We start from the raw sequence: 14,932 nt of genomic DNA on the forward strand, positions 1-14,932 counted from the left end.
GGCTAGAACAAGATGAACCATCCAGAATGACTGAAACAACCTTCCCATGCAACACACCACACTGGCAAACGTGGCACCAACCAGAACAAAGAACCCATCGTTTACGTTCCCGAAGTAAAAGTCAGTCAACAGTAAAGTGCTGGTCAGCGCCTTTTATTGATTCCTCATAGTTACTTGTCTTCAGGCTTGTTGAAGCAGTAGGTCAGACAGCACTTGCCGCAGTAATGCCTGTCGAAGTGGCTGGCCATGAACACGCCGGCACCGCACTCGTCAGAGGGGCACTCGCGACGCAGGCGGCTGATTTTACCGTTCTCGTCCACCTGCAAAGTGCAAAGCTGTGTTAAGAATTTCTTTCAACACACCAGATCATCTTATCTGGCTAACCTCTGCCCCAGCCACCCTGGCAGGAGCCCCTGGCTGCACACTGGCCAGCTCCCATCATCGTGGCCATTTAGGGAGAAGAAAAGGCTGGCTTACCTTGTAGTACTTGAGGACAGCCAGCTTAACCTTCTTCCTCTTGTGCTTGTTCTTCTTGGGAGTGGTGTACGACTTCTTCTTCCTTTTCTTGGCACCACCACGGAGTCTCAGCACCAGGTGCAGAGTGGACTCCTGCGAATGGGACAGAGCAAACTGGCTTTCACACTGCACTGAAAACAGACAAGCAACACCATATACTTTCTAACAACACAATGCTATGGGGAGAACCCCTACTCCATAGTATGTCGTTCTTCGGTTAGCTGTCAAGATTGAAAGACATGAATTCACGGGAGGGGCTGTAAAATTAAGTGTGAGAAAATACACCAGGCTAGCGTAGCAGACACCTCAGAATCTGCCATTTATCCCACGTTTTGCACATCAACATTCCAAAACGGGTCCTCCGACCCAAGGCTGGCCCTTTCCCACTCATACCTTCTGAATGTTGTAGTCAGATAAAGTTCGGCCATCTTCCAGCTGCTTGCCAGCAAAGATCAGTCTTTGCTGATCCGGAGGAATTCCTAATGAAGGGGGGAAAAAAAAACCCAAAACCTAAGATGCCAGAACAAGGTCATTTGCCCAGGTCTACAGATAATGCAGGGTAGCAGGATTCAACACCCGTCGCCCAGCATTTCACTACAGGCTAGACAGCTCCGAATGTGCATCTGCCTTATCACTGATTCTCCAAATTGTACAGGTAAATTAACAGCTACCAGGCAAGGAATTAACCTGGCCGAATTCACCCAGATGGGACCCACTGCATGGACCCCCATCTGGGCTCACACTGTCACATCATGTCTTCCCACTTGTTACTCCACCCTGTCCCATCCTGCCCGAGCTTTGCGCCTACCTTGTGTGGGTAGGCATGCTGCCCCCAGAACGCTACTCACCTTCCTTATCCTGGATTTTGGCTTTTACATTTTCTATCGTATCCGAGGGCTCAACCTAGAAAGCGTGAAAGGCAAGCGCGTTGGTTACACAGAACGCTCACATAATCCCATCGGAGTGCTAACCACGCAGTGGAAACCAATGCAGGCGTGCAGCCGGTCCGAGGCAGCCTCCCCCGCCGCGGCGGACCCCACGTGCTCGGGCGCGGGGCCTCCTCCCGCCGCCGCGTGCAAAGCGCAGACCCCCGCACCCTTGCTTGGCCAAGCTGCGCTGGATCCCGCGCCGGGGCCCGGAGGCGCAGGGCAGAGCTTCCCCCGAGCCGCGCCGGCCCGCCCTGCCCTCCCGGACCCCGCTCGGGCCTCGGCTTCCGCGCGTCGCCCGGCCCGTACCTCGAGGGTGATGGTCTTGCCCGTGAGGGTCTTGACGAAGATCTGCATCGTGGCGGCGGCCCCACCTAAGAGGGGGGACAAGGACGATGCGGATCAGGCCGGGGCCGCGGGCAGAGGGGGCCGTGGGGGCCGCGGGCCGGAGAGCCGCCGAGGAGCACACACTCACCGCAGATGGCGGATCGAAAAGGAGCAGCGCCGCCGGCCCCCGGGCCTTCCCGGCACCCCCGGCGCACGCCCCGCCCCCGAGGCGGCCACGGCAGGCGCCTGATCGCGGGCGCGCCGGCTGCCCCGTGCACCTCACGTCTGACAGTCACCCTCAGAATGCTGACTAAATGCTGTGTTTAAAACTTAACAATGGTTTTAAAGCTCCCCCAACCCCCCATGGGTAACGCGACTAGGAGAGTCTTTAAAAGGAGGTGGGCCCAGGGGAAAGGACCCCGTGACAGAAAAAAATGGAGGAAACGGAAGTGCGTTCTGGGAGTTGTAGTCTTCTCCTGCCCTCGTGCGGACTGGACTACTCGTCCCACAATGCAGTGCCGCCCGCCCCGGTTCCTCGGTTACTACGTGCCGGGTCGGTGCTGGGAGGAAGGGCGCGAGGTGAGGCCTGGCCAAGGCCCTGAGGCAACGTCGGGCTTCGTGCGGTTGGGGAACGGACGGGATGCCTAGGAGGAAAGCTTTAGGGGCGCAAGGAAGCAATGTCGTGTCAGAGAGCGTGATAGGAGAGGCAGGCGGGGCGGGCAGGAGAATGGGAAAGGAGCGCTTTCCGCACCAGGGGTCTCTGTCGCCAACCTGTGCCCATCCTGAGGAAGATGAAGTGCGTTTATGTCCCTCTTGAGGGTGAAATGACTTAACCTGCTGAAATCTCTGGTTTTTCGGTTTTATGGTTCTCGGGCCACCTTCTGCTGCTTTCCCAGCCGCGTGAGCAAAGAGCTGGGTGGGAACTGGAGCAGCGGCGCGGGAGCCAGCGCCATGTGGGATGTCGCAGTTGCTGACAGTAGATTAGTTGCTTCATTACAGCACTCACTAGAACCTGTGGACTTGTACTCGGTGTGTCCCTGCGGGTCTGTTAGGAATGAACGGTAGTGTTAGTTAGCTTATGTATCTCACTGGCATTTTGTAAATGCTCAGAAACAAACACCAAGCCTGTTGTAGTTTGAGAGCACCACAGCTCATGTGTGTTCAGTGCCAGCCCGACTGTTTCTCTGTGATGATCGGTTATCCCGCCAGTATTTGAGTTCCCGCTGGGCTAGGCATTGTCATGCTCTGGCGTGTGCAGGGCCGGGCATTCCTGGTCTTCCCAAGCTTGCAGCCTACAGAGGAGACAATATAAGCAGGTACCCTGTGGCACAGTGTGGCTGAGTGGTAGTACCACAACAGGCCAAGTGCAAGCCCTCCCCCCCCCCCCCCCGGGAGAGAGCAGGCTAGTGGTACCTGACCAAGTTCAAGGGAGTGCAAGGTAGCTTTCCTGAGGCCACCTAGGCTGAGATCTGAGGATGAGTAAAAGCCAAATGAACATGCATGTTTTGAGGCCCAGAAGGTCTGTGGGAAAGAAAGGTTTTTGTTTGTTTTTTAATTTGATTCCTGAATTTATTTCTTTTTATTGGGAAGGCAGATAGATAGATAGATAGATAGATAGATAGATAGATAGATAGATAGATAGATATAGATAGATAGATAGATAGATATAGATAGAGATATATAGAGGGAAAGAGCTTCCATCCCCACAGGTTCACTTCCCAAGTGGCCATAACGGCCAGAACCAGAAGCTTCTTCCTGGTCTTCCACATGGGTGCAGGGTCCCAAGGCTTTGGGCCATCCTCCACTGCTTTCCCAGGCCACAAGCAGGGAGCTGGATGGGAAGTGGACCAGCTGGGATATGAACCAGCGCCCACATGGGATCCTGGCACATGTAAGGCGAGGACTTTGGCCACTAGGCCACACTGGACCCAGGAAAGGTTTTGTAAAGTAAAGGAAGACACTGAAGTAAGGGAACCAGTTTGTGGAAATTGAAATGAGGGGTCGGGAAGACAGGAACAAGAGAAGGACAGATTTGGTCAGAGAGAAAAAGAGTTCAAGTTCCCCTTGGGCCTTGTAAGACCTACGAAATCATTTGGTGTGGCCCTGCTAAGGTCATCACAGGAAGGACTTGGAACTCCATCAGTGTATAGCAGGCTCGCTTTGTTGGCAATTTTGTGTGGCTTGCAACTGACATTTTCATTGTCCAAATGGCCATTACTGGCCTATGGAGAAGGTTTGCCCACATCTGCTCTAGGGTGTTACTAGGTAATGCAGAGGAATTTGGGTTTTCTTGAAGGACCACTTGGTCCCCAGAGATCCTTACACTCATCCTTTCCTCTTTAGTTTCATCTTGAACCTTTGAAATTATGTGTAGTCCATCTTTACCACTAGATTACAAGCTTGCAGGAGGCAGAGACTTCATCTGATCTATTGCTGAATCGCTAGCTTTAAAATACTGCCTGGTGCTTAGTAAATGCTCAATATTTACTGCTTAAATGAAGAAGAAATGGGGCCCGGCACAGTAGCCTAGCAGCTAAAGTCCTTGCCTTGCATGCTCTGGGATCCCAAATGGCCAGGGAAAGCAGTCGAGCACGGCCCAAAGCCTTGGGATTCTTCACCCATGTGGGAGACCTGGAAGAGGCTCCTGGCTCCTGGCTTCAGATAGGCTCAGCTCTGGCCATTGCAGCCACTTGGGGAGTGAATCAGCAGGTGGAAGATCTTTCTCTCTGTCTCTCCTCTCTGTAATGCTGCCATTCCAATAAAAATAAAATCTTAAAAAAAAATAATGAATTTCTCATTTAGGAAGTCTGGTAATTATTGCTTTTTGGAACTAGTTTATATTTCTTTGTTAGATTGACTTATTATCCAGATAAAAAACATAAATAAATTCGTGTTTTTATTTTAAGGCATAAGGACATTTTAAAGCACATGTTGTTCCACGTTCTGCCTGCCAGTTGACTTCCCAGGTGGGCGCAACAGGCAGTGCTGTGTGGCTCCCACGTGGGCGGCAGGGCAAGGACCTCAGCCACCCTCTGCTGCCTCCTGGGCACACGTTAATGGGAAGCCGCCTTAGGCATGTTGGAGCTGGGACTCGAACTGCAATATGAGCATTCCCAGTGGCAACTTAACTGCTGTGCCAAGTGCCTGCCCCCCACCCCATTTGGGATTTAAAAGTTCTAAACTATTTTGGCATTTCCCAGCCTGTGACCGTTAGGGAGTGATTCAGCAATGGGGGATATCCGTCATACTGATTTCCCCTCTCTGTGTCAGTCTGCCTTTCAAAGATAAAGGAATCTTTTTTTTTTTTTAAGCTGACTAGTGTTTTGGTTTAGTTTTGTTTTTGATGAAGTTTACATAGCTTATTATTATTATTATTTATTGGAAATTCAGATATACAGAGAGGAGGAGAGACAGAGAGGAAGATCTTCTGTCTGATGATTCACTCCCCAAGTGAGCACAACGGCTGATGCTATGCCGATCCGGAGCCAGGATCCAGGAACTTCTTCCGGGTCTCCCACACGGGTGCAGGTTTCCAAACCCTTGGGCCATCCTCGACTGCTTTCCCAGGCCACAAGCAGGGAGCTAGCTGGATGGGAAGCAGGGCTGTCGGGATTAGAACCGGCACCCATATGGATCCTGGCACGTTCAAGGTGAGGACTTTAGCCGCTAGGCCATGCCGCCGGGCCCAAAGTTTACATAGTTGAGAGTGGGAAGGAACTGAGGGTTAGGGAAAAGTAGGTCTGATCAGTGTTTTCGAATTTTCCGTTTCTTCTTGTATCTGGGAGGAGGGAGAGCATAGGGGAGAAGCAATGCGCAGCCTCGCCATCACTGCATTGACCAGTATCAACCCAGGGTCCCCAACATGGCGCAGGTTCTGAAGGTTCAGCCCAAGTGGTTTCACTAATTTTGTTTTGTTTTGCTAGTTTTGAAATGTCAGTCTGTCTATCCAAGGGTGAGGTACCCGTTGCAATATCCATTATTTGACATAGTCAGCCTTTGCTGTCATCATTTAAATGGGGTAGTTGTCCAATTTGCTCTGTCCTCTTTCCTCTGCTGTGCTACCAGATGTCCTCTGCAGGACCTGATCCACTGCTCCATCTTTTTCATTGAGGAGGCCCACCTTTGACACATGAACTCCCTGGTCAGGCCACCAATCCTAGATGTGACACGCCCCCATCTGTGTCATTGCCAGACCCCTGCAAGCCCAACACCAAGTCTCCACAAGTGTGCCCTAGGCAGCCAGTGAGGCTCTCCTAGTGTAATTGGTGCCCTGGGCTGCCCACCCAGGGCCCCCCATGCCCAGGACTCACAGACCCGGCACCCACCAAGTAGGCGGGCCCAGGGACTTGGGCCAGGCAACCCAGGCCCCGCCAGAGCCTTGCTCCCAGGGCTCATGGACCCAGCACCTGCCGCACCCAGACTGGTATGGCTCACCTCGCCTCAGCATCCCGAATGTGAACTGGCTGGTGTTGCAGCCCGGCCCAACCCAACTTGCAACCTGTCCTTGTTCTCAGATCTGTCAGTGGGTGTTACGAACTGGCCACGCCTAGCCTGCATCCCCTCCCCCACACACCTGAGCCAGACCTGAGCCTGTGTGTCAGTGGGTGCTGTAACCTGACCTAGTCTGGACTGCTCCTGGCCTTTGTTCTTGTGCTCACCTGCAGGGACTGTGTCTTGACAAAGGAGTTCCCCAGGCTCCTATAGCAGATCTCCTCCCAATAACAGATCTCACACACCCTGGTGGGTCCTTGGCTGAAGCTGAATTAATCTGCCTCTTGTCCTGGAAGGAACAGTAGCCTTGACCAACTGGCCCATACCCAAGTCGGTTCTTACTGTTGGGTGTTGCAGTCCAGCCATACCTGGTCCATGTCCAGACATAGCTCTCACGTGGTTTTGTGGGAGCCGAGACCTAGCCCATCCTGTTCTACACTCACCCTGGCTCTCACAAGTACTAGCGGGTGCTGGAGTTAAGACCAGTCTGGTGCTCCCCAGACCCAGTCCACACAAATGCCAAGTGGAGCCAAATCCAGCCCAGACAGCTGCTTCCATTCCAGCCTTCATGATCACCGGTGGGAGCCCAACATAATCAGGGCATCCCCTTAGCTTCCCAACCAGGCCTGTTCCCAGCCCCAGGTCTTGCATGTACCAGCAGAGACTACAGTTCCACAGGGGTGAGGCTTACTGGTGGGTACTGTGATCTAGCCCTGCCAGATGGGCCCCCAGCACTAGCTTTAGTGTGCACCAGTGGGTGGTGTTCAGTGGTGGTCGATGCTACCTACCTCAGCTCAGGTCTGCCATGGGGGCTCCAAACCACTCGGCCTCAGCTCCCTCATTTACCTGCAGGAAAGTGGCCTTATTGATGGTTTTCCCTCTGTAGTCCTCCTTCACCTGGGTGTGAGCAGGAACCCATCCTGAAAAACCCAGAGCAAGCGCCTGCCAGGCTGCCCCTCTCCTAGGGCTGTGTCATGAATCATTTTTAAATTAACAAAAATGTCTAACAGTGGGGAAATTGTTAAATTTGTAAGGAATATTATGCCATGAAACATGCTATCTTTATAAGTTATATTTTAAAAAATAAGGTAGACTGAATATGGAGTTTGATCCCAGTTTTTATAATCATAAAGATCAGAAGGTGATATACCAAGGTACTAAATAGTGATTATCCTTCAGGCTGGGACATTCTTTCTTTCTTAATTTTTTTATTTCTTTCTTGTTTATATTCTTTGGCATATATATCCCAGATTGTATAGCATGAATATGTAGTTCTGTAATTGTTGGAAAAGTGAAAATGTTTGGTTTTGTGGGGACCTTTTTTGTTTCCGCATGTTATTATTGCTATTTTTTTTTCTGTATCTGGGATAAGGTGAAAGAAAAAGGGAGAAGCCCCTCACAGCCTCCCACCCATCCCAGGTCCCCAAAGTGGGGCATGTTCCAAGGGTCCTTTTCAGGTGGTTTTGATAGTTTAACAGTTCTGAATTGCTGCCAGTCTCACCAATCAAACATGATGAAATGTCTCCAAAATACACTGGCTGACATGGTTCACTTTAGAGTCTCTGTTTGCCCAGATTTTCACTGCCAGCACATGGCTAGGGTAGTTGAATGATTTGTTCTTTTCTCCGTCCTCTGTTGTGGTACTGGATAGCCTCTGCAGGGTCCTGTGGACTGCCGTATCTTCCATGTGCTCCGTCTGAACCTCAGAGGCAACTCAACTGTGACACTAGCACTCCATGGTCAAACCATGGAATCTGCACTTCTTTTCATGGTTGAGTTTTGAGATCAGCAGTTTAGTTGGAGGGATCCCCAAATAAACTTCTCCCGAAGTGATCCAGACCAGATTCTTGTGTGTGCTTACCTGTACAGGGTCCTGCACAGTTCGTCACTTCAGACAGCTTATGTACATGCTGCTGATTATAATCGCTAGGTCAGTTCTGTCTCCTGCCATGTCTTCCACATGAACCAGTGGATGTTACAGTGAAGCCAGATTCTGCCCAGCACACAGTCAGCTCTCACACAAACCAGTGGGGGGCTACAGCCTATTCGGGGCAACCAACAATAATCCCCACCAGGCCCGCCCCTGCCCTCGTTCCAGTGCTTGCCAGTATGTGCAGCAGACTGATCCAGTCTGTCCCACATCCCATTCAGCTCTCATACATGGCAGTGGACATTGAAGCCTGGTGTAACCCAACCGGGTCCCCATCCAGCCCACACACACGGTAGTGGTTGTCATTCTGTCTAGCCACCACTGCCCCGGTCCTGGTTTTCATGCTTTCCAGTGGGAGTGATAACCCAGGAGGGAGGTGCCCACTATTTCCCTCCCAGACCACTTCAACTCCCGGAACATGCACTCTCCAGATGGTTCTGCAGTTTAACTTGACAGAATTAGTCGCTGGTGCCAACATCTGCCAGCTGATGCTGCGACAAAGCCCAACCAACCCTCACCCACTCTGATTTATGCTTGCACCAGAAGGAACAGTCAGCCCAGCCTGGCTTTTCCCTGATACAGCTCACCTGAGGCCATGTGGGAACTTTTTAAGTAATCCCAAGGTTGTAGTTGGTGTTAATGTGACCAGATCTTCAGAATCAGCTTCAGGAGGATAATGATTCTTCATTAAAAAGCAATGTAATACATCTGTCTAATCCTTAGCTGTTTCATATAAAAGATGAAAATGATACAGTTTATTAAAAACTAAATATGTAAGTTGTAGGCATTATATGGTGGCGGCTGTGACTGGGCCAGGTGGGTGCTGGGTTACAGGAATATTTGTCCTTGCTTGTGACACCAGGAGGCTTACAACTAGATTTCACACCAGCTGCTGAGTGCTAAGCCTTGTGTTGCCAATTCCTGAGCTCAACCTAGGAAGCCGTCTCTTTTCTGATACATGCGAGGAGCTGCGCTGCTCCCTGAAAGAAGACCTCTGAAATAAGTGGGATTTGGCCTTTCTCAGAAGGATAGCGCATGACAGCAAAATAGTATTGATTTACAAGTTGAACTTTTCATCTCAGCAACAGACTCATGGAAGTTTTTTTTTTTCTGCTTCAAGCACATTTTGGGGATCAATATTTAATTTTGTTAAAACTCTGTATTAATTTATGGCCTTCCTCCCCCCCCTTCAGGCTTATCACTTTATTGCAAAAGCCAGTCAAGATTTAAGTTTCCTCTGGTGAACCAGTGTGCAGATCGTGACTTATGGCAGCCCAGGAGATCAATAAGCATGCCGTTCTCCCTCCTATCATTAGTAGCAGTGACAAGGACTTTCTGGAAAATATGCAAAGATACATAATTACAGAAACTGAAAGAGTGGGCTGCAAGGAGGAAGGACCTGCTGATGAATATTACACCATATATCGCACCGTTTTTGATAAGGTATCATAATGCTTTTAAGACAATGAAGTGTTCATGAGGTTGGAAATAACCATCTTGACAATCAGGTACCCCTGCCTTGGCAGCATTATTGCTTGTTTGACTGATCTCCATCGTCAATTTTGAGTTCATCCAATTTGTCAGTAAGGGATGGTAAGATGCCTGTAGTTATGGAGTTACGTAGGTATTACCCAGCTGTCAATCACTGTGTCAGTTATTTTAGTTTAGAAGCAGGCAGTAAGTGTTGGGCTGGCAAACTGTGCCCAGACAGTCACAAGGACCCTTGCATTTGAAGATACCACTTACCTTGTTAGGAACTAAACCTTAAGCAGTAGTGTGTTTGTGCCCTGTTTTGGATTTGTCAATTCGTTAAAGTGTTGGTTTATATTTGATCTCACATATTAAACCACAACATCTTCTACTTAGAGATCAAGGTGGTTACGATAAATAAGGTTGGACTGGGCTTAACATTAGAAATGTGGAATTCATACTAGAATATGCTGAAACACAAATGAAAAAACACTAAAACAAATTAGGAAATGCTGTGGCTTTATGTAACATGCTTTATTATCCTTAGGGTTTTAAAAGTGTTCTTTTTTTTCTCACTTTTAAGCAATTGAGGTTTTCTTTCTTTGTTTTTTTTTTTAAGATTTATTTATTTTTATTACAAAGTCAGATATACAGAGAGGAGGAGAGACAGAGAGGAAGTTCTTCAATCCGATAATTCACTCCCCAAGTGAGCACAACGGCTGATGCTGCGCTGATCCAAAGCCAGCAGCCAGGAACCCCTTCCAGGTCTCCCACGTGGGTGCAGGATCCCAAGGCTTTGGGCTGTCCTTGACTGCTTTCCCAGGCCACAAGCAGGGAGCTGGATGGGAAGTGGAGCTGCCAGGATTAGAACCTGCACCCATATGGGATCCTGGCGCATTCAAGGCGAGGACTCTAACCACTAGGCCATGCTGCCAGGCCCACAATTGAAGTTTTTTGCATCAATACTAATTATTATTTTTTGTCATCTTCCCTCGGAAGATGCTGTGAGAGAAAAAGGTAGTGAAATACACAGCATTTTCTCCTTGCCTAGAAGAAATGCTTAAGATTTTTTTTTTTTAATTATTTGTTTTTTATTGGAAAGGCAGATTTACAGAGAGAAAGATCTTCATCGCTGGTTCACTCCCCAAGTAGTCACAACGGCCAGAACTGAGCTGACCCAAAGCTAGGAGCCATGGATTTCTTCCTGGTCTCCCATGCAGGTGCAGGGTCTCAAGGCTTTGGGTGGCTCTCTTCTGTTTTCCCAGGCCACAGCAGGGAGCTGGACAACACATACTAGGTGAGGGCTTGATTACTAGGCTACCATGCCAGGGCCTTACCTTACGATTTTAATAAACCATTGGTCTTTGAATAGAACAGTCCTTGGCACAACAGGAACTCAGTCCTTTATTTATCTGTTAACCATTCGACACAATCTTCTCTAAAAACCTTAGTCCTTCACTCTTAGGAAAAGTGAGCACAATGCAGTGATATGTGCCTACCAGTAGAATTAAGGATTGGTACATATCACTGAGAATATAAAATAAAGAAACAAAATCTCCCTTTCCAGTCATTATCTTTTAGAGTTAGTATATTTTGTATGTTCTGATCAGTCATATTGCCTTTGGTGTTTTAGTTATTAACGAATGTATTGGGCGAATGTTTACATAAAGGTAGTATAGTATCCTGAGTAGATTTCATAAATATCAAGAGTCACACCAACACCCTGTGTGGAATCAGGGCCCAGCTGTGATGTGCTTCTCTGCATCCAAAGGCTAGCACCCGTCAGCATTTGTCATACATGGAAGCTGTCTGCTTTATATTAATATAGTTACAGTGAGATCATTTTGGAGATGTTGGTAAATTTAGTTCTTGGAGAAAACACATGAAATTATAAAATATTTACATTTTCCATCTGAACTAATTGTACATTATGTAATTTTACATTGAAAAGAATCCCATCTTTCAGGATAGGGAGGGAGTCTGAAATGGAATTTATTTATTGCTTAGAGAAACTTTTCTTCCAGCTTCTCACAGTAGACTTCTTCATTTTCATGTCATTCCAGCACATTAGATTGTTAATGAGCTATTAAGAACTGATTTCTGTGACTTCTCACCTTCCTGGACTAGTTGGGAAGATGGTAAAAGTGAAAGTTTGCATCTCTGGACACTTGGAACTGGAGAGCAAATACCAAGTAATGTTTAAAGTGGTGTAGCCTGGAGACTCAAGGCCAGAAGGGTCATCTACCCAGGCCTTCCTGGCTCTGGTCTTTGATGAGTGGTGCCTTGGCTTGTGTAACCAGGAAGAGTGGATCCCTGTCTTCTGGAAGCATCAGGTCTCTGCGGAGTGGCTGGCTTTGTGTATTCCTAGTAGCCTTTGTATAAATACATTGGATCCTTAGATAGGAGCTGGGAGAGAATGGATACCAGTCTTCTTCCTCAGGCTCTGGTAGCAAATAGGAGCAGTTGCAGTGTGTGTCTTTGTTTTCCAGTTTAACAGAAACCTTAATGCCGATGTTTCACACTCCAGTGCCTGCAAAGGGTAGGAAGATAGTAGAGTTAATTAAGAGAATAAGGAACCGTGGGATTTGTGGTAGAATGCAGAGCCAATCTAAAAACTCCATTATTGGCTACTGCTAAGGAAGGGGAATTCTATGTTGATAGACTTTTTTCAGTTTGCAAGAAAAGCTGAATATATGGTTTTAGGATAAAATTTGCAAAATTTTAAATATTTTGTGGGTCAAACAAAATTGCTAGCTCTATGCTACATATAGTATGCATATTCTGCTTTAATACATTTTCTTGGCATTCTTGTTAATTAATTAATCTACTTGAAAGACAGAGTTACACAGAGAGAGCAAGCCAGAAAGATGTCCGTCTTCTGGTTCTACTTCCCAAATGGCCACATTCCCACAGCTGAGCTGATCTGAAGCCAGGAGCTTGTAGTGTCTTCTGGGACTCCCATGTGGGTGCTGGGACCCAAGGACTTGGGCCATCCTTGACTGCTTTTCCAGGTACATAAGCAAGGAGCTGGATTGGAAGTGGAGCAGTGGGAACATGAATTGGCACCTGTATAGGATGCTGGTGCTCCAGGGGCAGCTCTACCTCCTACTCCCCCAGCACTGGCCTTGAATCTCAACAGTTCCCATGAGTGTTCAGAAATAACTTTTTTCCAGCTAACAGGCATGGGAGGTAATCATATCATTACAAGCATATTATTTTATTTTTTTTTTAAAGATTTATTTTTATTATTTTTTCATTGGAAAGGCAGATATACAGAGAGGAGAGACAGAGAGGAAGATCTTCCGTCCGATGACTCACTCCCCAAGTGAGCGCAACGGGCCGATACTATGCCGATCCGAAGCCAGGAGCCTCTTCCAGGTCTCCCACGCGGGTGCAGGTTCCCAAAGCTTTGGGCTGTCCTCGACTGCTTTCCCAGGCCACAGGCAGGGAGCTGGAAGGGAAGCGGGGCTGCCGGGATTAGAACCGGCGCCCATATGGGATCCCGGGCGTGCAAGGCGAGGACCTTTAACCACTTGCGCCACCGCGCCGGGCCCTACAAGCATATTATTAACCCATACTGTCACTAGCAGTACATTCTATTACTAGCTCATAGTATCTACTCCAGTGGTGCTCAACAAATACCTACTCAGTAAATGCTAATTATTTGTAGTTCCCAGTCATGTTTGAACTAGTTGAAAGTGTTTAGATTTCTAATTGCTGATCACTTCATTTAAAAAATAACCTATATGTTCTTTGCAAGGATTTTGATCCATTGTCTTTTAGAAAAAAATCTGTACCATAGGCAGAAAAATCATATTTCAGGTAATTGACTATGTCACTGCATACAAATCCATTCTTACTTCAATCAAAAAAGAATATGATGCCTTTATTGAGACAATAAAGAAAACAAAAAGAGCTTCATTTTATCTTCATGGAAAACTTAAAGTTTTGGCAGCAGAGCCCACCACTTTCGTGTATCACAAGAGAAGAATAACACAGCTTAAAGCAAAGTAAGTGTATTAGTGAGCAACCTGGCCAGTGCTACTTGTGCCTTAACAAGGGCAGCTAGTGTAACATGGCTTAAGTGGTCTTTTTTTGTTTTTATATAAATTGTTTATTTCTATTTTTATTTCTATTCATATTTGAAGATTTATTTATTGGAAAGGCAGATTTACAGAGCGAAGGAGAAACAGAAAGATCTTCTGTCCTCTGGTTAATTCCCCAAGTGGCTGCACCAGCTGGAGCTGAACCAGTCTGAAGTCAGGAGAGAGGAGCTTGTTTCGGGTCTCCCACACGGGTGCAGGGTCCCAAGGCTTTGGGCTGTCAAAGGTTTTGGACTGCTTTCCCAGGCCACAAGCAGGGAGCTGGATGGGAAGTGAAGTAACTGGGACACAAACAGGCACTCATATGGGATCCCAGGAGATACAAGGCAAGAATTTAGGCACTAGGCTATTGCTCCAGGCCCAGATGTAATCACAATTGTCCTTACAAGAAGAAGGTGGGGGAGTTTTTCCCCAGCAGAGGGGATGCAGCCAGAGGTGGACGTGATGAAGCATGGAGCTCTGAGTTTGGAGGTGGCCAGGAACGGATTCTCCCTTGATGCTCAGAAGGAAGCATGACCCTGGCTGTACTTGATGTGGGCCAGCGATACCACTTTTAGACTTCTGACCTCCAGAACAGTGGAGGAAGAAATGCATGTTGTTTGACAGCAGGTTTATATTAATTTGCTACACTGCTGTAGGAAACTACACAATTACAAAAATAATGTTTACATTGCAAAAGTAATTTTCCACTAAAAGGATTGAATGGTGCTTTTTGGCCAGATTATCATGTTTAGCAGTTGAAAATTACTAATAGGCTTAAGAACTATAGTAGTAGAATTTTATTAATGCTTTGAAAGAAAAATTTTCATTTGTGAGACATTTTTCATGGCATTGCTTTTTAAGCTTCTACCTATTCCTAATGGTTCAAGATTATAATTGGGCAAAATGAAGTAATAATTTAGTGTGTGTTTTTCATTTTAAGATTTATTTGTCAGGGTCTGCATTGCTGCATTAGCAGCTTAAATCCACTGTCTGCCAAATAGACATCTCATACAAGCACGAGTTTGAATCCTGGTTGTTCCACTTCAATCCAGCTGCCTGCTGATGTAGTGGAAGATGGCCCAGGTGCTTTGACCCCTGCACCCACATGGGACATCTGGAAGAAGTGCCAAGCTTTGGGCCTCAGTTATTGAAGCCATCTAGGGAGTGAACCAGATGTCTCTCTCTGT

At 47.5% G+C, this 14,932-nt stretch overlaps 2 protein-coding genes across 3 annotated transcripts in view; one reads left to right on the forward strand and one right to left on the reverse strand.

Annotated features, from left to right (window-relative positions):
* Positions 1 to 139: 139 nt before the first annotated feature.
* On the reverse strand, positions 140 to 1,956 carry RPS27A (ribosomal protein S27a). The gene is made up of 6 exons (XM_040993457.1): positions 1,918 to 1,956; positions 1,752 to 1,816; positions 1,365 to 1,419; positions 910 to 995; positions 478 to 609; positions 140 to 320 (listed from the first exon to the last, which is right to left on the reverse strand). Exons 2-6 carry the CDS (start codon positions 1,797 to 1,799, stop codon positions 171 to 173), a joined length of 471 nt encoding a protein of 156 aa, XP_040849391.1. The 5' UTR covers positions 1,800 to 1,816; positions 1,918 to 1,956; the 3' UTR covers positions 140 to 170.
* A 339-nt stretch (positions 1,957 to 2,295) lies between these two features.
* CLHC1 (clathrin heavy chain linker domain containing 1) overlaps positions 2,296 to 14,932 on the forward strand; it is a 39,275-nt gene continuing 26,638 nt past the window's right edge. Inside the window, exons 1-3 of one of the 2 annotated variants that reach the window (XM_040994053.1) lie at positions 2,296 to 2,348; positions 9,384 to 9,633; positions 13,483 to 13,670. In XM_040994053.1, coding sequence (XP_040849987.1) covers positions 9,457 to 9,633; positions 13,483 to 13,670 — 365 coding nt within the window. In that variant the 5' untranslated portion in view covers positions 2,296 to 2,348; positions 9,384 to 9,456. Of the gene's footprint in view, positions 2,349 to 9,312; positions 9,634 to 13,482; positions 13,671 to 14,932 lie in introns of those variants that run through there. The other variant, XM_040994054.1, reaches the window with a different exon arrangement.

Source organism: Ochotona curzoniae, unplaced genomic scaffold (assembly GCF_017591425.1).
Source record: "Ochotona curzoniae isolate NIBS_2020 unplaced genomic scaffold, NIBS_Ocur_1.0 contig_883, whole genome shotgun sequence".
NCBI lineage: Eukaryota > Metazoa > Chordata > Mammalia > Lagomorpha > Ochotonidae > Ochotona > Ochotona curzoniae.